Here is a 25478-nt window from a genome sequence, read left to right on the forward strand (position 1 = left end):
TTTTTCTCCCTACTGTTTCTGAATGTCTTTGAGGGCACAGAAAATTTAGCTCCTCCCCTCGAGTTCATCTCAACTGATTGACTCATTTTGAATACATATTGTTGTGCTGATGGGTGTTGGCTTTCAGATTAAAAAAAAAAAAAAGACTTTTAACCTTATATGAGTACTGAGTACGTATGTAACTGTGTTTAGATAATGCCTGCATGATCTGTTGAGAACAGTAAGGTCAAAGTGGCCAGAGGAGGAAAGTCACAGAGGATGTAGATAAGGAGAGAATCTATGAAAAAATATTATTCCTATACAGTAGATACTTTTGGATGTCCCTCTCTTTCCCGCTTTCCGATTTTTTTTATACGTATATACACATTGACTACTCTTCATGACCAATGTTAAAGAAAACAAAGTGGCATGCTGTTATTGGAAATAAATTACCCTGTAAATTTTTTTGTATTTCAGTGAGTCACCGGATTGCTACAAAAGGACTGTGTTTATAAACTTGACTTCCCCTTACTTGAGAAACCATCAATTTTTATCTAAACTGTAACAAATGTTTAGTTTCAAACTGATTTGCCGAAATGAAATCGTTCTCTTCAGCCCTCTGCCAGTATTGCGGCTTTTAAAAACCGGCGGGTGGGCTGCTCGGGGCCAAGCCTCTGGATCGCCTGGGTTCCGCGCAGCAGCCCCGCGTCCCTGGGGCAGACCTGGGTCCGCGCCCGCAGCCCGGCCGCAGCCTGCCGCGGGGCACGGCGGACCCCAGCCTGCCTCTCCCCGGACGCTTGCTCCCCGATCTCCGCTCGGCAACGTGTGCGTGTGTGCATGTGTGTGTGCCAGAGGAGGGGAGAGAGGAAGCAAGTGAGGCGGCAGGGGCAGAGAAGGGAGCTTGCTTCGCGCACCGCTGTCAGAAGCAGAGCGTACGAGCAGCGCGGCGGCTGCTGTGCGATTTAAGGGGCTTTGTTCACTGCACTCCTGAAAGGCAGCTATGACACCTTACTGCTGCCTCTGTATGTTCTTGCTTGTTGGAGCAAAGGGTAAGTAGACGTGGTGTGCGGGTTTTTTCTTTGTTTTGGGGCATTTTTTGAACTAATAGATTGCAAAGCAGATGGCTAACAAACTTCAGTGGCAGATTTTTAAAACTGGAATGCATATGATTTCTCGGTGTTGTTTTGCAGTTCTTCACCACATGGTCTTTGATAGAATCTAAGTGCAATGCAGTCTCTGAAGGTTACTAGTTGCATACAAGGATCAAATATTTTTCTATCTGCTGCTCTGAGAGTTACTAAGTGAGCTAATGAGCTGAAATTTCAAAAATAAGCAACAGTTTAAACATTGCATAAATAATTGCTGTAAATATTTGATGAAGGTGCTTACAGAACTGACTCATTTCAGAAACCTTGAAATCCACATTTTAGATTTAATTCGGTAGTTTGAACCGATACAATGCAGTGCTATTAGAATTGGTAGTTCTTTTTGAAAAGTAGATTTGCTTCAGGTATCAAGAATTTTTACCTTTGATTCAGCCTGATAAGCAGTGTAGTATGCAAGATGGAGATTGAGTTAAATTTAAGTTTTCCTTCAGATGCAAATCATTTTAATATGGTGGGATTTTTACCTGACTTTCTGTTCAGTAATGTTTTCTTCATTCCACTTGAATATTCTGTTTTTAAGTGCTGCATTCTGTTTGGGTACAGTTCTCCCCATAGAACTGCTAACAGTGATCTGCACACTGGATTTTCCTAAAGATTATCATTTTCAAGTAGCACTTTTTATACCAAAAAATACAACTATTGTTGTACTACGTAACTAAAATCATTTTTTAGTAATTTTTCCAGATGAAATAGTTTAACAAAATAGTTGATATTACAAAGGGTCACTAGTAAGTAAGGGCGTAAGGTTGAAGTCTGCTACCTTCCGTTGTATTCAACCACAGCTTGCTCTCAGTTGCTTTTGAATTAAACCTTTTTGGAATTACCTGTGCATAATACACTACTTAACGTAAGATTTATACGGGATGCTGCCTTCACTATCAGTCTGGGAAATAGACCCTCACTTTCGGTTACTCTTATGGTTGCAAAGCTCCATTAAATCTGTGAACAACTCTAAGTAGTTCTGTTATGTTCTGGAGAAATGCATAATATGTGAGCTGCAAACATGAAAAAACTGATACTAACATATTTAGAATTAAACAGACCATGATAATGAGATCTTTACTAACCTGTGAGCAAAGTATGGTTTCATACGCATCTGTATTATCCATGAGCAGTAATCCAATATTTAAAGGTAATGCTTGGAGGTATGCAGAATAAAAGCTTAAGGATTTCAAACAAATAAAGGTTCTTACATTACTATTTGCCATATCAAAACAGGAAAATATTGACACATTCATGCAAGATGTAATTGTTCAAATCATTGTTGGCATAATTTTTGCTAAATTAAATTAATCTCAGCTGTAGAATTTATAAAAGCTATTGAAATATGTTAAGGCATACTGCAAGACAGGATTGCAGGTGAGGACTCTGAATGACTACTAATGACTTCTAATAGTTAAGATGACAAGTACCTTTTGAGGTATTTATTGGCTTATCACATAGCATATTAAAACATTTATAAGGAAACCACATGGCTCATCCAGATTTGTTAATCTGTGACTCCACTGCTTCTCTCTTTAAAGCGTGAGTGTGCCTGGAGTCTCTGCTACCTGTCAGTGCCCTATTTTGCAACAAAATTAGTTCTCCTTTAGTGACCTCCTAACCTCACTTAATGCACAATTCATAGTTTCACTGCCTTCTCAAGTTTTAGCCAACAATCTGAATTGCCACCACATTTACAAGTCTGCTGATTTCATCCACGGAGTAGATATAAACCTTGCTCAACTCTTTAGACCAGCTGATATTACAACAAACACACCTGCAGTAAGTATAGCTGTGCTTGGAATCTGAATTTGTGATTTGTGGGCAGCTAGAAGTTTGTTTATGAAGATCGTTCTTCTCTAAATTTCTACAGCTCCCAGATGCTCCTGAATCTTTAAAAAATAAAAACAGAAACATCTATCTGACAAAAATTCGTCTTACCTGACTCATCCGTTTCCATTCAATCTATGTCTGCGTAGAGCTTCCCATTGAACAGCTAAAATTACACACAAAACCTTACTGTTTTGCTTTACCCTCCTCCTCTGAAGTCTTTATTGAATCTTTTCCTATGAAAATGAGCTCTTACCCAAACAGCTACATTGATCCCTTTCCTTCCTCATAAAAAATAATAATAATAAAAGCAAATAAGCAAGCAAGTAGTGGAAAAGCAGCTTATTATGGCTGACTGCTTTCCCATGTGGAATATGCTATGAAAGTAGAGGATTTCTCAATGACAAAGCAGCATCTATACCAGAGCTCTTGTCAGCACAGCAGTATCAACTGGTAAGATCACAAAAAGTAAACTTCAGTCTCTCAAATTCTGGACTTGAGAGCACTGAATCAGTGGTTAGGGCACGCATCTGCAAGGCTGGTGGCAAAGTCCCCTTGAGAAGCTAGGCACGTAGCTGGCACTGCACTGGGTCCTGCCACATCTTCTCCATTAGTAAAATAGCGCTCGCTAATTGCTGCAGTGACCACGGTGCAGATGTATCTCTTCAGAGTCACTTTGGTTTGCTTTCTGGGAGCAGATACTGCTTTGTCCTCCTAGACTTTGGCTGTTAAGTGACAGACCCACAAACTCTTTGTCTATCAACCACTAACAAAATAGAGGAACCTTAGTATCTGAAAGTATTCAAAGTGAATAACAAAAGGAATTTGACAGGCTCCTCATGGGAAAACAGTTGCAGCTACTATTTTAACCCTGTGTCTATCTGTATGCTCTGTGCCCCTACCTGAACTTTTCTGATCCTATTTCTGCTTGTGCCTAGAGTTTCTCTTCCCTCTCCTCTTCCTGTTCTTCCTCTCTTTTTTTTTTTTTGATTCTTCCCCTATCCTCTCTACGAAACCAAAAAGAAAAGTTATTTAAAACTGTCTGCAGCTTGTTAGCCCTTTTTGTGTTTCATGCACATATGACAGCTGTTTTCAAGGCCAGGGTCTTTTATATTTGACAGAATGCATTTGGTATAATTAGATTTCCAAATGCAGGAAACAAACCATCTCGAATTATCTGTAGAAACCTAAGTTCTTGATTATGCAGGATTGTGCTCTTGTTCACATCACTTGTAACAAATGTCAAACCCCTTCCAGATTTTTAAATAGGAAAGTGAAGTATTTACTTCAGCCTTTCGTAAAGCTCAAAAAACCAGCTTTGTAATAATAATTTTTTGTTATTTTCTCTTTGATTTTATTTAACTTGGGTATCAACCTAATAGGCTTCTTTATGGCCAGAAGAAAAATGTATATCTTGTATCTCTCTATAAATAGTGAAAATGAGCATCTTTACAGAAATCAGAGACAAAGATTAGATTTCCAGAGGAAAACTTCCTCCAACTTTTAATTAGAGGCAAAGGTCTATACAATGACAAATTCAAGCTCTAAAAGTTAGAATAGTATTATCTGTACAGGCTGGCCTACCTGGAACTACTGTATGAGTAAGTTTGCTCTTCTCACCTCTTCGTTAATAATACTTAGTGCTTACCAACTTACAGCTCTACTAGACTTTAACCATTTGCTCTGAAATGTTACATGCAATGTGAACTTTTTTAGGGGGAGCCTTGAGCAAAAGGGCTGTGTGAAAGGGAGCCAGCAAGGAACAATGAATTAATTGAAGAAGGAAGACTGGAAATTATGTCAAGTGGGACAGGTGCAAGGAAGGGAAGCTCTAAGAGAAGAAGCTAAGGCTGCCTAAAGGTCAGTAGATGCTGAGACCAGAACTAGGAACCCATGCTGAAAGGAGGAGATGAGAGGATGGGAAACGGGTAGTGATTAGACAAGAAAAACAGAAGTGGGATAAGGAGCCAGGGTGAGGTAGAGATGAGTCTTTGAACAGAAAGAGGAACTGAGCTTGGCAGCTCAAATGCTCCAAAGTCTGGTATGAAGCCCAAGATTATCTTATTGTTTACTGTCCCGTTGCAAAGTGCCTCCTCCTCCTGCGTTATATACCTCTATTCAGAAGACATTGCTATGAAATCACTCCATTCCCTCTAGCTTCGAAGGTCTGTAAAGCTGAAGTGATGTAGCATGATGTCATGTTACGAAATGTTGGAAAAAAAATTATTTTCTCTTTTAATGGTCTAGGATATTGCCTGTATCAAAGAGCATTACCATTTTGCAAACTCGGTGATTAAGAACCAAGATGGACTGTGGAACCTTCATTTGGCGTATGTGCATGTAGTACTTTTTTTTCATGCTATAGCTCCACAAGAACCTCTGCTTCATGGACTAGACTCTAAGAATGAGTCAGAAATGTGTAGTGAATTATGCTTAATTCACTGCAGAAGAGGAAGATAAATTGTGCATGAGGGATTACAAAATGATGGCCATGTGATGCAGGCAACCAAACTCTGCCTTGGGAAGCTGAATTCTGTTCCTGTCTCTTGCCCCAGTTAGTGATGCTCTGAATATTTCAAAAGTGGATAATAATTTTATGGTGGGTTTTCTAGTTGTTCGGCTTGATAATCCTGATACAGCAGCGTTGATTTTCACAGCTGCCACTGAAATCTGTGAAAGCTGTGACTATAATCAGTAATCTGTAAAGCTGATTCTGAAAGTAGGAACCTAAAATTATCAGAAACACTTGCCATACATTTGTCAGTGTTTCAGCTTCCCATCTGAGCAACAATGTCATATTCCAAGCTTTAATCTAAAGCAATCTGTGATGACTTGAAAACGGGAAGTCTAATTATTGTAGCTGTACAACTAAAAAAAAATGAGGAATTTGATGTGTTAACTTCTAAGTGGTTAGTAGACTAATCAGCAGGATGTCAGTAATCCATCAGAAGACTGGTCAAAGTCTAACACCTGTAGTACTATATGGAGGGCCATTTACAGAAATGTCACAGTATGAAATTTAAAAATATGGGACAGAGTTCAAAGTATGCTGCTAATAACTGGTCTGCTTATAGTTCTTGTAAGCAAAACAAGAAACTGGAAAGTCTGTGACAGCCAAGACAAAAAGAGAATGTATGATATAAAGAAGTGATTATACGTACGCAAAAAAGTACTATACAATATCATGTTCACTACTATTGTGCTGCCTTCAACTCACAGGAGAGATCCAGTGTCAAGGTGACTTGTATGACTGGGCAAGATACCAACAAGTGTAACTAATTTAAAAAAAAAATGCATTTGAAAGAGACTCTGGTGCCATCAGCTGTGGCCTGTCAGGGAGAGCTAGACCCAGGAAGGCAAGTTGTCCCTGTAGACCCTTTGTCGGGGGAAGAGGATGGCCAGTCAGTATGGGAGGGACAGCCTGACGGTAGCAGCTGACACTGACCCCTAAGGACTAGTGCACATGAGTTCCCTTAGTAGAGATTAAATCCAGAGAGGACATTAAATCATCTGGTCCAGCATATCACAGGCCATTGCATTCCACCCAAGTACTTTGTAGCAATCCTAAAGGCTTTATTTGGTCAAAACATTTATTCTCAGTAAAGGAATTCTTTCCTCCCAGAGGACAGTAAGTGCCACTACAGACGTAAGAATGGCAGAGGCCATGTAATAACTGAGACTTGATATAAGATATGCATAGGTCTAACCAAGCGGGTGAACATTAATTCTCCTTAATTCTGCAGAGAAAATAACAGCACTCACCTGGCTTGGGAGAACAGTCTTTCTCCAGTTACAGATATGATGGTCCGTGCAGTGCTGAACATGGGGAAAGGACACAATTCTTGCAAAGATTTTCTTTGTGTGTGTGTTTGTGCGTGTGTATGTGTGTATTTCGGGTTAATTTTGCTCTATTCTTCAGCTGCAATTGAAAAAAAAAGGGAGAGGACAGGCACCTCTCTGGAACCTGCTGTTAGAATAGCTTCCTTCCATCAAACTTGAGACCTATCTGCAAAACTGCTACTTAGATCCAAAGTCCAAAGTTGGCACTGTGTGGAAGAAGGGACTGTAAGAATGAATCTAAAAGCCATGTGATCATAGGTCAAATGCCTTGCTAAGTCCATGTAAGTTAAGTAGCACAGTTGGTAAACATGATCTGCCTTTTTAAAAGCTTGTTTAAGAAGGACCCTCTACCATGAGAGTACGCTTCCTGACACTGTTTTCTGATCTCCAGTTCCGTGTTAAGACATGTGAATTAACTGTTATGTTGGTTTACCAAGGAACTATGGACATACTGAGTCACAAGAACTTTCATTCTTTTCCAATATTTGAAATACATTGTAAGCCTCTAGTCTTTTGATTATTTTCTTCATATTTTTCATTTCAAAGCCTGTTATGTACTAACATTAATTTCCAAGTGTTTCTCCGCTAATTCCTTTCAAAATCCTCCTGTGGCTGGTTTGAAGGTATTTCCATTCCCAGATGATAGATTTTCATTGTCATACAGAGAGAATACAATCACTCTCTTCTTTCCAAATGCGTATCAGAAATGAGTATTGAACAGTTAGGCTTTTCTGCCCTCTGAAGTCCTTTATGTCATCTGAGGTTTTTCTTTTTCCTAGTATGTTATAGAAAAAACAATTACTTTAAATTCTTTAAGTACTGATGATTTCTCTAGCATGCCTATCTACACATTTTCAACTTTTATCACTATTTTCTTTTCTTTTTTTTTCTCTTCAAAGCTTTCATTTATATATTTACTGTTTTCATATCTTCTTTTAACCAAGCGGTTTCTTGCCCAGTAGAGCAGTTCTTAAATCTATGGAGCTGCAGCTCTGGAGAATCTATAAGATATTTTTAACCCATTCTCAGTTACAAAGAATTTAATTTTGCTAATTAGTCGTGTCAACAATTGCTTTAAGTTCTAGAATCCTGTAAGTTACACATATATTACTCCTGCTCCTAACACGATTGCCATGTTCAACCCATAAAAAAGTAAATGTGGCCAGACTATGATTAGTGGTAACACAAAAACACTCTTTTGGGGAATTAACTCTTCACTGGAATAAAGTGTGTATAGTACAAATTCTTCATTCTAGATGTGAATTTTTAAGATGCACAGTCCAGACATGTTGAGCAATATCCTGTATATTTTAGAAGCGTCAGGAGTTTACAAATTTATGTACATATATATATATATATACACACACATTTCTCTCTCTCTCGACTCAGTAGACTGTAGGTCATCCTATAGCTCAAATAGAGTAAGGATCTTTTGGTTACAAAAATGCACGTGGTACAGCCCTTGATATAGTAGACAGTAAAAGTAATCCTATATACAGACCCGTAGACTTTAGATCATGAAGTCCTTTTGCATCCTTTTGTGTGCAATTTGAGATATCTGTCACAGCATTTAACTACATAAGTTTCAAAGCCGATGGTAAAAGCTGTGTTCCGATATTCTCTTTTCTCTGTCACCGTTCTAATATCATAAAATGCTATTGTAATAAAAATATTATGATCCCCACCGAGATCAGGGCTGCATTTTTCTAGCCTCTGTCCTGAACCCCACGCGCTGAAAAGCCTGCTGTCTAAGCAGGCAAGACAGAAGGAAGGATGAGTAGGGAAAAGGTAACAAAAAGGCCTAGCAAGGTCTGGATGATACAGCAGATCACTGTGAGAACAGACCTCTCCTCGCTCCTGCTCTGTGTCCTGCCTAGCGTGCCGTCCTAGAAAGGGATCGTAGCAGTAGACTGCTCTAGTTGGAGCTATGCTTCACAGACCTTGCTTTCATTTCTGCTGAAGACAAGAAACATTCAGTGTTGGGAATAGGCATCGCAGCGTGTTGATTTATCTGGAGAGGGCTTGAAAGGAAGACAAGGAGCAGTTATAGACAATTTGGAGGCTAAATCTATCAGAATTTAATGTGATTCCATTGTTTTGCCAACCTGCCTCTAAAACAGAGAAAAATTTCTGGATGTAATTTCTCATTATCTTTTCTAACTGCCTTGTGTCCAATTAATATTCAGATAACTTAAACTGATACCCTGGTAGTGCAACAGTTGTTTACATACATTAATAATATTTATATAATCTAAAGGTTATAATCTTAAAACCTATACGTATGATAATCTTAATCTATACGTAAATCTTTACATAGTCTGTGAAAGAAGAAATAAGCCAGATCTCACAGATCACAGTTCAGCTAATCAGCAATATCCCCCTTAAGAAAGTCAGCAATTTGAGATTGCTGTTTTGTAGCACTTTAACTGAAAGTGTGTCCCAGTTTATAGTGGCAAATGAGGTTTAGTCATTGTAAAATACAGGACAGATTGGAAATCTTGTGATTTTTAGACAGAACTGAATATTCGTGGGCCAGAATCCAAGAATAATTTATTTAAGCACAATGTCACCTTTTTGATTTTTAGGAAAATAGTCCCATGAACTCTTAAAAGACAAATTTCCTAAAATATTTTGAGATTGTTTTACCTCAGAATAGAGCAAAGAGGATTCAGTTTTTATAATAATAATTCAGAAGCATGGATCCTCAAAGATTTATAGGACACAGCAACATCCTAATTTTGAAATTGTAGTTCTATAAAATTAAATTTGAATTCTTAATAGTTATAAATGGGTAGTAGTAATAAAAGTATGTGAATAAATAAAATTTATCAGATAATCTTGTCTTAGGCTCACCAAGACGGAATATATTTTTCATTTTTACAACATTAGTCTTAAGTATACCTCAGAGCTTCATTTTAAGTTTTGCTGGCTTAATTCCAGTGTAAGAACTATCACTAAAAATGCTTTTAGCCTTTGTTAAAGACACAAAGAATGAAAAAACAGATTGTTTCATATTTCAAATGCTTTGAGTAAGACTCCCAAAATAATTTTTTCCTTTAACTCTCTAGAGTCCTCGATAGAGAAACCTTACCTGAGACTATTTTATAAAGATTTATGTAAAGTTGTATTAACTTGGGAGAAGAGGAAGAATATTGTGGTTTCTGAAATTGTGCCTGCTGTGCAGCTTGCTTAGTTTAAGCCACACACTAACAAAAGAGTCTAAAGAACAGTGAAAGGTGGAGACAGAGAAAGAAAATCCCCTCCGCTTCTCTCCCTCCGTTCTTTACCTTATCCCACAGTTGTATTGACCATTATGAAACCCTGAAGGTTTTTGCCAGTAGCATGATGGCAGGATGTCGTTCTCTCAGAGTTTTTTTCAGTCAAAAGAGGATACCAGAGTTGGAAAAGAAGTTATAGCTAAGTCATGCAGATTTTAGTTGGAGGAAAAAAAAAAAAGAAAAGAAAGGAAGGTAGTTTTATCCTTTTTGACCTAAATGGTTAGGCAAAATGTTAAGATCTTGTAGACTGTTTTCTGTTAGGGGAAGAAGTTAATGATAAATATTTCTTTGCTATTCTGCTCTTTTACAAATAACATATTCTCAAAATATCTTAAGATTAGAATATCAGCAAGCAATCTCCTTCTTCATTACCTTTCTAATTTCATTACTTTTCTCATTGCAGCTTTCCTTTAGGGCTACAGTACAAGTACTTTTTGTATCATCTCCTGGATTTTGTTTACATGCACACGTGCATGTAGCCATACACGTGTGAAAACTCGTCTGTATGTAATACCAGTGTTTCATGGAAATCATCTGCATCTTCCTCTTCTTTATGGAAGCTCAAGAGACATGTTACAGATCTTTGTTATTTTTTAATGTAAACAGTTTAGTCTTCATGAACTGTTTTTTCACTTTTGCTCACTTTACAATTACATATGGTTGCCTGGGTTAACTTATGCAAGGCAACAGATGTGAAGTGAAATTCTTCACAATAATCCCTAATTACTAACATAATGTACTTAAGTTCAACAGGATATTTTTTTTCCTGGGATTACAAAACATCAGAAATACTATTCCTGGTATGAAGCTTCATAGATGTTTTTTTCTTTTCGGTTTGTGTTTAAAACATTAACTCCTATAAGTGTGGTGTTTCAGAGGTGAAAAAATGATCATTTGAAATAGATTTCTTTTGTCTTTGAACCTCCAAGAAGCAGCCCAAGCTATCTTCTCAGTGGCTTTGGGGAAGTGTTAATTCCAGAGAGGGGAGTTTTCCTTGCTTCTGATGGCTAGCTATTGCCTTTTGGGGCCTTTCATATGGGATGGTATGAACTGGCCCAATATATTTGAAGCATTTGCATTATTGCCTTCATTTTTTGTTTATATTTAAGTCTTTCTGAACAAAACCCTAATGTTGCATGTGTCCAATTTTAGACTTGATATTGCACCAGTGTGAAAAAGAAATTAGTGAAATAGAAGGAGTTATACTAGCATAAGAACAACCGCAGGCCAAATAAAAGCCTATCCTAATTTTTATTGGAAATGCTATCAGAAGGCAAAGATAACAGAGCATATTTCTAAGCTAAAGTAATAATCAGATATAACTTAAATTGCGTATATTTGGGGAGGGAGGAGGAAGAAGAGGGGAATGGGAGTGGCAGAGAGGTTTGTCTCTGCTCATTCATCTGCATCTTTGTTAGACGTTGTGCTAAACCCTTATCCTGTGGTAATGCCTCACATCACTTGAGTTTCAGGATAAAATTAATTACATATTGGAGCATTTTCGATTAATATTAGCTCTTTAACCTTTTTCTGTGCTTCAGAATCCTTTTATTCTATGTTTATGTAAACAAAACAAAAAGACAAATTAATGAAAGGTATAGGAGCCAAATCCTCTGGCAAGGTGCTGTGTGACCAGTCTAAATCACTCTACTAGCAGTTACTGTCCCTGGAGCTGATTTATCTGGCAGTTAGACAAAGAGGATCTTCCAGTGCCATAGCTGGATTAATTAGACTGAATTATCTGTGGCATAACTGATAACTAAGTTTAGTAAGGTTGCTATGAGAAGGGAGTCTATATTTTGCAAAAGATGGTACCAATTTTGTGCTTTGGGAACTGCTTATGAAATTAAAGCATTTTGAAATGCACAGCAAGACATAAAGATAAAATATGAAAGAAAAATTCAGGATAATGACCAGATCGGCACGCAATATAGGCAGTCATAATATATGTATCTTGCCAAAATCCTTTGTGCTATACTGTGTTTAGTGGAAGCAAACATTTGACAAAGTCGATCTCAATTCACGTGGGAAAGAAACATAAAATCAGAACCTTACATTCGTACATAAAGACCACAGAACGTTATCATGGTACAGAACAGGCTCTTTTTGAGTCTCCTCATGCATTTGCAAAACAGGATGCTACAGACTACGAGACTACTTTAGAAGAGAACTTCAGAGTGGGTGCATGAATTGCTACTAAGAGCAGTGAAGAGCTGCCAAACAGAGGTTTCAAAGCAGGTGTAATTCAAGTGCTAAACATTCCTGCAATTACGTCTGATATTACCAAGAAAATATAAATGTAATGCAATTGCAACTGAAAATGTAGGTCTAGCCAGAAAAGCTGCAGCCCAAATATTTTTTTAAAAAATGGTGTATTAGAAATGAAATTGTTGCAGCTATTTGGGATTCTGAACAAACAGCACTGTCATTTACACCCCATAAAGTCTGAAATTACGAACATGGTGCATGTGCCTACACAGATATTTAGAAATTATTTTATGCAGGGCAAAGGAGGAGAGGAGCAAATCACAGAGAAGGCACTATAGTAATAACAGTTGATTATATCCCAGTGGAGATCCTGTACAGATGTTGAAATCGTTTAAGCTGCTCATGCTTTGCCTCAGGGATTAATGCCTGTACGAATGTGTGTAATAACCACTGGAGCCAGGTGTATATTGGTCTACAATTTTTGCACAAGGGAGTTAGTCCAAACTTGTACGTTAACAGCATTAAAGTTCAAATACATAAACTGATTTTTATTCTTGTATGAGACTAGAATTTAGATTTAATGAATTATTTATCGAGGGTCTTTTTAATGTTAATAAAATAATTTTAATAAGACAGGATTGCTATTACTTATTCACAGAGATCATTAGAAACATTTTCATGAAAGAAGTGTCAATTTTAGAGTCTTTATAAAATTATATGCTGAAAAAATGCATTTCCATTGGTAAAACTGTAACAAGTTAGAAGCACATAGAAGTTAACTTCAAATTTTTATCCTGAAATATACTGCGCTAACTTTGTCTTGGTCTTTATCATAAGTTGTTCAAAGATACCCTTGTCTCATTTAGTGGAAAGATGCTGAACAGTTCAGAATGGAACTGCTAATTCAGCTTTAAAAATTAATTTAATTTTTTTTTAAAAATTATTATCTTTATAAGATCTTCTCATATCTTTTTTTCTGCCATTTGGCCATTCAAATACTTCTGATTAGAGATGGTCAACCAATTTGCGTCAGCATTCTTTGACAGTCATTAATTATCTCTCTTTTAACCTAAGGGGATTCATAGTTCTGAACCTGTGTTATATCCTCATTTTGATGATGTATCTTTGAAAATAATGGTTACAGTCCTATGAGTTCTCCTCTATATGACAGTAAAGGGTTTTGAAAGCCAGTTCACATGCCCTTAGAATAAATTTCAGTAGAAGTGGAATTTTTTAATCTACTCTCATCTCGAAGTATGCAGGCTAGTGAAAAATGAGAGGCAAAATCAGTTCAGCTCTTTAATGTTTCCTTGTTGACTCTTTCTGGCTTAGTCTAAGAAAATATTCTGTTTTAAGACAGTCATTTCAAAAGAAAATTTTTAGTCCTCTCTTGTTCTAGCCTGTTTGCCACTGTATATAGACAAAAGTATAGCAACTAAAATGTGCGGGAATAAAATCCTTACCATTTGGTAAATATACATCAGTCTTTCTGAAAAACTTGTATTTAAAATAAGCGCAAAGGCAGCATCAGAAAACCTCCTGACTACTCTGGTAATTGTTAAAGTATTAAAAATTACTCAAAAAGCATAAATCAAACTATTGAAATTAATTTAAAATCAAGTCCAAGCGTCTCTTTTTGGCTATTCATCTTAAGTATGCTTTTTGGTATTCTGTCTTTGACAGCTCCTTTTCCTCTATGCTGATCTTCCATCTCCTAGCACTTCAATCTTTTCTTATATATACCTATTTCTATTAGTTTTTGCTCAGTATCAACAGCAGTAACATGATCTTCTTTTGGAATTTAAAACATCTGAAAATAATTCAGCTACATTAAATCTTGGGAACTGGGATATGTTGTTATTATATTGATTTTAAAATACCCTGGCTAATCTCCAGCTGGAGAGTGTGTGCGGGGCAATAGCCCAGACTGCTTGAAGTTTCTCTCAGGCTTTTGTAGTTCCATCCCAGTAGGCACAAGGTGGATCTTTCAGTACCGTAGTCATGCCTCAGTCCTCTTCCTCTGAGGACTGCTTTTTAAAATAGCTGCATTTCCTCAACCTCAACGCTTTCGAACTGGTAGCTGCTTCAAAGGGAAGAAAAACATATTGGATTGTTTGGCTGATGAAATTTGAGTCATTTTGACTTAATTTATGACATTCGGTTTTCATCTGATAAAATTTAGTAAAATGTGAGAGTATTTTCCTGCTATTACGATATAACGTTATTTGAGGCTACAACAATATGATTGACACTGATGTGACTAACAAGTACTAAGCAGTGAATCATACTGCTTTGATTAATTTAATTGCTTTTGACTCTGTCTAATCAGCTTGCTCTATTTCCATGAATGAATCATATTCATTTGTCTTTTGGAAGCTACAATTACTTGTGTTAACTTATTGTTCTTCCAGTGTGTATAAATGTTCCCTTGTTTGGTTTGTCATAGACGATTTGTGACCCAAAAACATGAGGATCTGTTTTAAAGGGTTCATGGAATTTCTTGAAGAATACACAGAAATAGTGAGTTTGATGAATCAATTTACTTTGAAGGAAAAACATGTTCTCTGTGAATATCTTGCTTTTGGCTTGCCCAAACGCGTTTCTGCTATTTCTTTTTACGAGAGAGCTTAGAGAAAGAGGGCTGTCATGTTCTTTCCACAGTGATTCTGCACCCATGCAGTAGATGAGACAATTTTACCACCTTACACCAGGAGACAAGCCAGATTTTACTTATCCCTCTGAATAAGAAAACTTTTGGCAGTTTCTGTGTTAAATTAGCCTTGTCATTTAAAGACTAGCTGGAAAAATCACCCGCTATCCTCAGGCTAAAGGAGGGATCACGGATGACTGCTTTAGCAGTACGTGCCTCAGAGCAACAGATCTGCCTAGGTTAGAAAGTTGCATGGCATGAATTTGGGAACAAAGACAGGTAGCTGAAGTTTAAACACAACCACTTGGTGGTTCTTTGTCCCTGCTGCTCGGCACACGTGTAGGTGCTGTAATTGTACTTCGGCTGAAAGAATCCGTCTTGATTTCGTGTTCTCTTTTTGAAAGCTTGAGAGGAATCAGAGGTGGAGGAAAAACTCTGAAGTTTATGGTCCTCAGACATATATTGTCTGCAGAATCATGAATATGCACTAGACTGCAAAATATTATTCTGAAATGAAATGACAAGCGTTTTGTCAGCAAGATGCTTGTTCGTGTCTTTGCCATTTGTTTTGCTAACAGTTCACCTATTTCTTTTCTGTTTGTTCTAGATACACTGCAAATACACTAATGTTTACTGTGATCATTGTGAGAAAAGATATTTTGCTCATATGGAATAGCTGAAATGTGTGAAATTACTTCTACGGCACTGGAGGGGCAGGAAGTACTCTTCTATGTTATCTATACACAGAGGAAGTTCTTCGTTTGGCTATCACAGATTTACAGTTCTCATCCTCACAACTGAGGCCTAAACAAAGCTATCCTGAGTTTGACTTTTTTCTCTCATTTCTATCTCTGTAGCTAAATTCTTTATACAAATTTTAGCAATTTGTAGTCTTCCTTTAACTTTCTGTCTGCCTCACTGTTTGCCGTATCTCCAAAGAGCATCAACTTTTTTTTGACAAGTTCTGTTGACTGCTTAAGATAACAATATTGGCTAAAACTTATTCATTATAGAACTCAAATTGTTTATGTGAATCAAGCCATATTAGCATTCAAGTTGATTGTTTATGTGGTTTGCTAATGGCACTTCTTTTGATACACATACGGACCAGAGAATTAATAAAAATGACTCTAAAATAAGATTTTTCTTTTTCTTGGTTTAACATCAATGTGAAACAGCCAATGACATGACAGAATAACCGTTAATCAGTAATTCTTAGACCTATGTTATCAGGAAGCTTAGCTGTTAAAAAAAATGGACAGTAAAATAGGAGAGATTAGAAGAGTAGTTCAACTTTTCATAGGCAGTAAAGTTAACACTATTAATACAGCATGATAAAGATAGCATGATAGATCATTATCTTGATAAACTCTAGGGTCAGAATACTTTGTATTTGCAAAATAAGAAATACGCTTTTGTTGTTGTTGCACAGTGCTATCTTTATCCATTCTCCTCACATTGAAACACTCTTTTAATTTCCTTAATGCAGAGGAGTATCATTTGAATATTGTCTAGTGTTTTATAACACATTTTCCTCTCTCATCTCCTTTCTTCCTTTGTCATCTTCACCAAATATTTCCTCAGGAGGTTGGGGTTTTTCCATTCATAAATCTCCTATGATCTGCAGAGTTCAAACTTCTGTCTTTGTTGCATAAACAAAGTGACTTTAACAAGTCGGTGGACAAAGACCAGTACTTGCCATGATCAGACTAGGAAAAAGTTGTTCAGGTTCTGGTGGCGTTGATATCTTCTTTCCCACATAGATACTTACGTGCTAGGGCCATCCTCTTTAACACAGAATGAGTGATGCAGGTTTCCAAAAAGACTATAAAATTACAAAGAATTCATAAAATTAAACAATAAGAAATCATTCGTTCTTTCACAAAGAATGATGTCCAAATTGTGACGGAAAGTAAATTCATGAATTAGTTCAGGAATTAATACTATTTAGTTATCAACTAATAGTAGTTATTAGGAAATGCTATGAAAATCCATTCAGTGCTACCTTAAGAAGATAAAGGCCATAATTTGGAATATAAACTCTATAGAGATCAGCTTTTTTGAGCACAGCATTCATCTCAGTCTGAGCATCTTCAATGTGCAGTGAAAAAGGCCTGTCAAGATATAGGCTCCTTTTTTTCACTTCCATTTGTTTTTCCATATTGTTACTCCTTAAAGTATCTCAACAGTTACTTAGGTCATGACAGATAACTGCACTGAAGGGAGCCCTAAGTGTCTCTATGCTCTCTGTCTTTCTGCTGCATGAGATTTTAGACACTTAAGTACTACACGCAGTCTGTTTGCTTAATACCATATTATGAGCCTGTGCGCCACTTGTTTTTGGGAGAAACAGGTTGGATTCTGAATGTCAGCCCAGAACAGCAGAGAAATCTATGCACAGCAGGCAAGAGCGAATTCGCCCTGGGATTAGAACATAGCCTTATCTTTGAAACTTACATATAGGAGGGATAGGGACTTAAAGCAAATGCAACTGAGCAACTCAGTTGCTGTCTAACTGAGCAAGTTAGACAGTTGTACATGAAAGCAAATTTGCTTTTCAAAATCGTACTGTGACTGTCAGCTGGGATATATGGCTTTCTCTTTCTGTGGAGGATACTTGTAATATCAAAGAGAATTCTGTGCATCTGGGAATAACGGAATATTGGTCTCAGAATTTCCCCCTGATATTGTGCCTCCATTTTGATTTTCAGTAGTTATAAATATTGTTAAGAGTTTAAAATATGGAATTTCTTCCAGAGAAAATTTCTTATGAATTTGAAGAACTTAATTCACTTTCAGATGATTCCTTTAGTCCAGGAGAAGAATGGGAACAAAAGTGAAATATTGCATAAAAACGTGTTCCTTGTTATACTGAGAAAGCTAGAGGAAAGATTTACACTTTGTGTTATAAACATAGCCTGAAAAATAATTGCATGTTTCAGAAGCAGAAATATACTATCTGAGCAAGCGTCACGTCCTAGTTAGAGGAGGTTGTATAGAGTATTTCAAGTGCTTGAAGATTGCAGTGAAGCTTAAAATATAATTTGTATTGGAATTTATATCTTTTCATGACAGAATCCACTAAGTCAGATGCTAGCTGTAATGAAGATTTGATATTTTATTGTGAAAGTACTTCAGTAATCAAATTAGCAGGCCTTTGCAGAATGCTGCTTCACTAGGTAGGCCTACTGAAGCTTCAGGAGTGTGAAAAGCACTCGATAAGGTTCTTTGCAGATTGTGCTTTTTTCTGTTCCCAGTATATTAGGGACTGAACAAATTGCTTTCTAGAGTAATTTAAAACTCTCCATCATGTGCTTTTGGGAAGAAGCTTATCCTGTCATACAGCGTATGACAGGAAACTTGAGCTGGCACCCTGCAATCTATTGGAAAAGCAGTAAAACAATTGTTCTCTACCTGAAAAATATGGCGGAGTTTGTACCTCAGGTACATTGGAGGGACTGATAAAGCATCACGTGTCTGTAAACGTGGGGAATTGAAGCTGTTACAGTACAGAGAGCTGAGGAATAGAGGACGGGTAGAATCCAGTCCCTGAGTACTCCAGCCACCCCAGCTGTCCCTCAGCAGCATCTCTCTACCTTCTCTCACCCCGTATTTTGTGAAAGGGTCTCCTGTAAGCAGTGGGCTTAGCAGAAAACAAGATCTGTGCATGTAAACTTCAGGTGGATAGACTCTGCACAATATCTCAAAATATTTTACATCAGGCTGATTACCCTTCCAAAGGATTCGTAGTTGCAGGTATGTGTCGTCTTAGTCATCCTTCAGCAAAACTGTGTCACAGAGTTGTTTGCATTTTCCTTGTTCTTTGATGCTCAGTCAGTTTGCGTCTACTAATCACTTTAAAATTGGAATGTGTTTAAACATATCTAATTTTGGCTTTGTATAAACAGGACTTATCTCTCTGGGTCTGAAATTTCAGCACAAATTAATACCACCCATATCTACACAGCTTATCTGGTATATTGCTATAATAAATTAATTTCTAGTGCAAAGAGAAACTATCTTTTTAAACAGTGGCCAGAGGTCGTTTGTATGATTGGCATTTTCATCATATTACTAGCATATGTGGGGATGTGTGTTACCTTGTTGCTTTATATCAAAGCGAATTTTAATTAGCGTACAATGTAAATGTTTCTTGCCAAGTTAACAGCACTTAATATACTGTTTTCAACTGCACGTCCGATGAACTGTTATGTAGGTCTCACTTGATAGCCACATTCAAATGTAAATGAGTGCTTATAAAAGCATAATCCCAATAATTTTCAAACATTAAGAATATATCTTAAAGTAAGCACGTTCCTTCTGCTTTTATTTAGTCATTCACGACTCTTTGGAAGATCACGTTTCTGGAGTTGGTGTCACATGCCCCCTGGGCTACTTTCCATGCGGCAACATTACAAAGTGTTTGCCTCAGCTACTTCACTGCAACGGTGAGGATGACTGTGGGAATCAGGCTGATGAAGACAACTGTGGTACGTGATTAAGATCTTTGTTTCTCTAGCTGCAGTCCGGCAGTCACTTAAACCCATACACTGCTGACACTGAGACAGCCGTGGAATATCAGCAGTAGGAAAGTTAAACGTATTGCAGAGGATATAGTAGTCACGCGGTTTCACTAATAACACCACCCAACAAGCCATTTGCTCAACAAAAAGGGCCATGTTTTTGTTTGCATATTATATCAGTTTATCCAGTTTTATCCCTGCTGCGAACTTGTTTGAGCATGTCATTTTGATTTGTATGTATGTATACGGTCTAGCAAAGATCCCTGCTGAGGAAAGGTGGACATATGCACTAACAGCATTTGTGTTATTTTTAATGTAACCTTCAAAGCTGGTTGGGAAACGTAATGTCGGATCAAGAAGAATTTTCAAGGTTTTTCAGAAATCTTTCATGTCCTAACTCAGGAGAAAAAAAAAAACCTTGACTTGTGTGTATGTGTGTGTGTTAGTGTGTGCACCTGTGTGTTTTACAAGATCCACTGCCCCCATGCTTTGGATTTGGAAAATGTCAAAATGTGAGGATATCCAAATAGTCCGACCACTGCTGCGTGTTATTGACATGCTCCTTGTCTCCCCTGGCCCCGCTGGGTAGTAGACTTGGTTCGTAGACCTAATCCCTGCTGCAAACTGGGTAGTGCCAGGGCATGGCTTCTGCACTGGCATTTGCCTGTCCGTGTGGTTTATTTGTGAGCCTGGCCCTGGCACAACTTTAGCTTGTGCTGAACACCATTCCCTCGTGCAGTGCCTGGGTGCAGCTTGGAGGGTAGCACAGGCCAGGGAAAGTTTGGGAAAGGCCTCTCTGTATTTTGTGAGAAGAGAGCTTAGCCATTTGGTTGTGAGCTATGGGCACAGGGAGAGAAAATCAGCCCTAGCGCATTTTATTTACCGGTATTGTCAACTTATTAACCATCTGGATATTTTCAGAGCTACTCTCTAGAGCTTCTCATCCATGGCAGATGGGGAAACTAGACTTCCTATTTCTTAGCAGCTTGCCTGTTACTGTGGAGGGCAGCCAGATGTCTAGCACCCTGCCGTCCCAGGGCTGAGCAGGTGAACTATCTGCTTATTCCAGCCAGGCATGGTATTGTCTGAAATTGGGGTGGGGGGTGGGGGCAGGTAGCAGATTAAAAAAAAAAAAAAACCACAAGAGATTAAAATATGAAGTGAAAATATGAACTTCAAAGCTATAGTCACTGAAAAAGTCTCTGAAAGAAATAATTTGAAATGAAAGTATTATAAAAATATTTTTCACAAGTGTTCTTAGCAAAATGAATATGGTTTTGAAAACAGTCTCTCTTTCATTGGAGCAGCTTCCCTCCCTGTCCCCCACGACCTGGACCCAGTTAGGCTGACAAAAACTATGTTAACTAGCTCTGCTGTTTCCAAGAGATTCAGTTCACAAAGCAAACAAAATTTGCCAAGTGCCTGCCTAGTTCCACAGGTCAAAAATTTCAAACATTTCTAAGGAGTCATAAGTGACAGATATGCTAGCTAAGACTGTTAGAAAAACAATCCTGAAGCTCACTGGCAGCCAGCGGTTTATGATTCGCTAGAGCCATGCCATTTTTTTTAGCCCATGCCTCTCCTCTCACAGAACATAAACATGTTTGCTGGCCTTCAGTCCCTCTGGGTTGATCAGATGACAGGAGTTTCGCCTATATCCTTTTTGATTTTGACCAAACGTTGTTTTCCATTAATGGAAGGAGATAATTTCTGAAATGAATCAAATGTGTTGATTGTTGGTTGCACACCAACAAATAGAAAATGCAGAAATTCTCTTTGTGGTATGGTAATCACAACTGAACCTATTCCACAAATGCAGGTATCCCACCCCTAAGAAGTTAAAGTGGTCTTGTGTTGTAGCCAGGTATAAAACATCAAAGAATAGATCCTACTGTGTGCTGAATTTCTTCCATTTAGGTAGAAATCTTTCTAGAAAATCTGCTTTGGTCAAAAGGAAGTTTTTAGCCAGAGTAATGGCTGACTGAAATCCTAAGGTTTGCTTTGTACAGGTATGGCAAACCAGAAGTGTGAGGAATGCTTTCAGTTCTGGAAAGGCATCGTGAGGGAAGCTGGTCTTCATCTTTGCAGGACTGAGATGGGAAAGTGAAGTCCTCCTTCCTCTTTCTCGAGTTGTGATGTCCAAACATGGGCACTCTTCAGCTGGTTTTGCTCTAGTGCTGTTGGAGTAAGGGCTTTGTCATATGTCTGTCTTGGTCCAGCCCCTGATGATTCACCCCACTGCGAAGTTTGTTGTCTTCGCAAGCGCGTCACATCGATTCCTGTTCAGAACTCTCTGGCCCTCAGATGCATCTCTGCAGAGCTGTATTCTTCTCATTTGTTCTCACTGCATATCTGTGCAGCTGACTGGTGGGCCCACATGCAGCATCTTGTCTATAGGCCTATCAAATTCAAATTCCAGGATATTACTCCATTTGAAAAGCTTTTTCCAGTTTTATGTCACTTGTTGATGCCATAAACATACTTTCCTTTCCATTGCCAATAATGAAAATCTTGAATAAAACTGGCTTTTATTCTGTTATCCTTCTGTAACTATCTCATCCTACAGCGGCAGAAATTGTTGAAAGTGGTGCCCTGTTATGCTGAAGTCCAAGCACAAGTCAGCTCTTCATTGGGTTTATACATGTTCCATTTCTGTATAGTACCAGCAAGTCCATTTTGCAGGGGCTTGCTGAAAGTGCACAGTTTGATCAAATTATTAGGATAGACACAGATTTCATCATAGGTTATTTCAGATTGCGTAGCCTGCAAGACAATTCAGCTGCAATACTGAATGCACTTCTGGGTATAGCAATTCAGTAATAAATTATACTCAATTTCTGAAAGCCTGTTACAAAAGATGAAGAGTCATTGTACTGACTCATTGAGCAACCTAGGCCATTAGTGCTGTTCTCATATCATGAAGAGTAGCGGGGGGTTGTGATGGAAACGATAATACTGATGAAGAAAATGATGCAGAAGAAAACCCACTATTGAAAACCATAATACCATGTTTGAACAAAACAGCTATTCCAAACATAAAAAAACTCAAAGTCCAACTGCTTAACAGAAATCTTTAAGTGTACTGCATGTTAGTAGCAACTTCGATTACTGAAATAGTACTTTTAACTAATATCAGTGAAAGAAGCAAACAGAAAAGCAGTTAGCACAAAAATCGCACACAGTTCTTCCAGAAGAAAGGTACTTTGTAGAAGTCTTTAAATGCTTTTGAAACAAAAAGAAAAAAGCCTAGTTGCTTCTCCTATGGCTGGCAATCACCATGCGATGCAAAAGCAAGCTAGATATTCTTGTCTTGTGAATTAATTACTTTTCTTAGACTCTAAAACCTCCACATCGAATATGCTTGATTAGCACCACAGTTTAAGAGTTGACTGCCCACTACTCTACTGGATTATTGTTAATTTATTTTTGTTTGATATATGACATTGTATGAGACGATAGAATTATCTACCAACCTATGTTTAGAAACAGATCACGCAAACCTTATTGTAGGCTGAGGGAAGCAACAGCGGTCCTTTTTGCAAAAGAGATCAAATACGAGTCTCCAAAACTGCTGAAACTAGTCATTCAGTCCTCTTTAGAAAGAGGTAAGAGGGGGCTGGTGTCTGGACTCCCCATTAACATGTAACTTGCCAGTTTGCCGGACTGCATGGAGTTTGTATCTTATTCCCTTTTCTTCTTGGCAAAAGCTTCTTTTGGACTCAGGCATCACTAGACTCCACCCACCAGATAGATATAGTGGATTTGTACCACAAACGTTTTGTAGATAGACACTCAAACTTGTTCTATACCATTTGCCTGAAAAGCTAGAGACATCAAAGGCTATTCCAAGTACCTTACAGCACATCTGCCCCATTTCTTCTTTCATTGAGCCAAGTTTAGTTTCCCACTTTATTCTTATGATGATATTTATTGTAGTAATCTTTGAAAAGATTTGCAATAGTACTTCTGTTTCATGCACTGCAAGCTTGGTAACAGCATAACATGAGTATAAATATTTAAAACTTAACTGACTCCTCCCTGAGAGATCTGCTTACAAATGTGCTGTAACTGCAGTTAATGTTCAACCCATGCACATAAAGATTTGTGCCTTCCTCAGATCTGCTTCATCTTTCCCTTCCCCCATGTTCTGCATGTCCACACAATAACTATAAACCTAAGGCACGGAGAAGTCAAATGACCTGAAATTAGGGTCGTGGCCGAGCCAGGAACAGATTCTAGGTCTCAGGCTTCCATGTTAGTGCTTACCCTCCGAGTGTGGGTGTTCTGCTGATCGGTTCAACTTGCGCATTTCTTCCCCTTCACACCCCTTCTGCAATGGGGTGAATCATAGCCAATATGTTAGAGTAGAATGAAGTCACTCATCTTTGAAAATTCGCATGCCTTTGTCACCCAGAAGCTTTTCCAAAACCAATAAACTGTGTGCTATCCTGATGGGGAAGGTTTGAGGCAATACAGCAGACTGCAATAAGAAGAGGAAGCTAGAAATTTATCATGCCCTAAGTCATGAGAGGTTCTTTCCAGAGTATCACCAGATAACCTTAACTGTGCGTAGAAAACGTGATATTATCTTTTCAACTTGAAAACATATTCTGCCAGGCAGAAAGGGGCAGCTCTGCAAATCTTTCATAACTAAAATATTTTTAAATACAAATAATTATTTTAAAGTTTCATAATTTGTCATAAAAGCTTATAAATTTGAAGAATTTCCCTTTCTAAAGTTGAGTGTGGTAATCAGTTGTTCTCTGTTGTTCTGCCCAGTGCTCATACTTTCTGAAGGACTGAGTTCTTCATAAAAAGACCAAGTGTGATGTTGAATTGTTTAACCTATATAATATGTTTCAGTTGGAGCTACTTTTGTATCTGTTATCAAACCCAAAAGTTTTGGGAAAAGACAGTAATTCCAGCATCCTTCTGTGTCCAAGCTTGGATAAAGCTCAAGTTGGCAAAGCAGAGCAAGTTTGATGTTTTTGGTCCTATTGAGACTACATTTCATTTCAAATGTAATGGCTTCAGCTTCATTTTCAAGGAAAGAGGGGGTTTTTTTAATAGATGTAAGATTTGATTATGTAGCTGCTTGATGTTTACAGGTGGAAGGTAAGAACAATTTTTATTCATTGCTTTTTTAAATGTACATTACGGAAGATATATACTAGGCATAATCACAAATTCTTCCTACTTAATACTATGGTAATGTTGACATGGGAATTATTCTTAAGACCGAAAGAACAAAGAGTTTCTCACATAGAAGTCGATGCTGCTGCAATGTCACTGTTAATGTTTCCTAAACAAGCTCTAAACAAAGCCCTTTAAAGCCCAATGGATGTCTGACTTCCCAAATACATATTCATGGAAAGAAGCTTTCTGAAATCTCTGATTCAACAGTGATACTTAATGATAAACAAAACAAAACCAAAACTAACAGCACTAGGCAAATACAACCGTTGATTAATGCAAAACACAAATAATAGAACAACAGTATTTGTAATATAGCTTTTCACCGTAGGCCGCAGTTTGTCTTATTACCTTAAAGTGCTTGTTTATTTAGATGAAATCCATGTGACAAATTGCAAAAACTTATGATCAGCTAAATCATAGCATAAATGTACTCGGCAACTTTAGACCAAATAAGGCTGCCAATAATGATCTCTTGCATATTTTTTTTTTCAAAGTATCAACTCTCTGAGTAGCTTTAGATGTCATTTTTTTTTCCTTAATCTCCTCCCCAATTAAATATTTATGTTTAAAAACTTAAACACTTGACATTTCAAAAAATTTCACTGAAATCCCATTTACATAGAGGGATAAATGAGCAAACTTCTGTCCTAGTTCTCATATTCCAACTCAGAACTGGTTGTTGAAATAGGTTCTTAATTAGTGAATCTCTAGAGGAAATAGTTATATGCAAATAATACAAGCATAAGTCATATTTAGAGTAAAAATTATTTTAAAAATAAGAATTGTTAAAAATACAAAAATTTCAGTATTCTTACTCATTTCTAAG

The 25478-nt window shown here is 37.6% G+C and overlaps 1 protein-coding gene across 4 annotated transcripts in view; it reads left to right on the forward strand.

The window, feature by feature from the left end:
- Positions 1-784: 784 nt before the first annotated feature.
- RXFP1 (relaxin family peptide receptor 1) overlaps positions 785-25478 on the forward strand; it is a 50426-nt gene continuing 25732 nt past the window's right edge. For 2 of the 4 annotated variants that reach the window (XM_009677144.2, XM_009677146.2), the window contains exons 1-2: positions 785-1028; positions 19268-19423. In XM_009677144.2, coding sequence (XP_009675439.2) covers positions 980-1028; positions 19268-19423 — 205 coding nt within the window. In that variant the 5' untranslated portion in view covers positions 785-979. Of the gene's footprint in view, positions 1029-4681; positions 4818-19267; positions 19424-25478 lie in introns of those variants that run through there. The other 2 variants (XM_009677147.2, XM_009677148.2) reach the window with 2 other exon arrangements.

Source organism: Struthio camelus, chromosome 4 (assembly GCF_040807025.1).
Source record: "Struthio camelus isolate bStrCam1 chromosome 4, bStrCam1.hap1, whole genome shotgun sequence".
NCBI classification, from domain to species: Eukaryota; Metazoa; Chordata; class Aves; order Struthioniformes; family Struthionidae; genus Struthio; species Struthio camelus.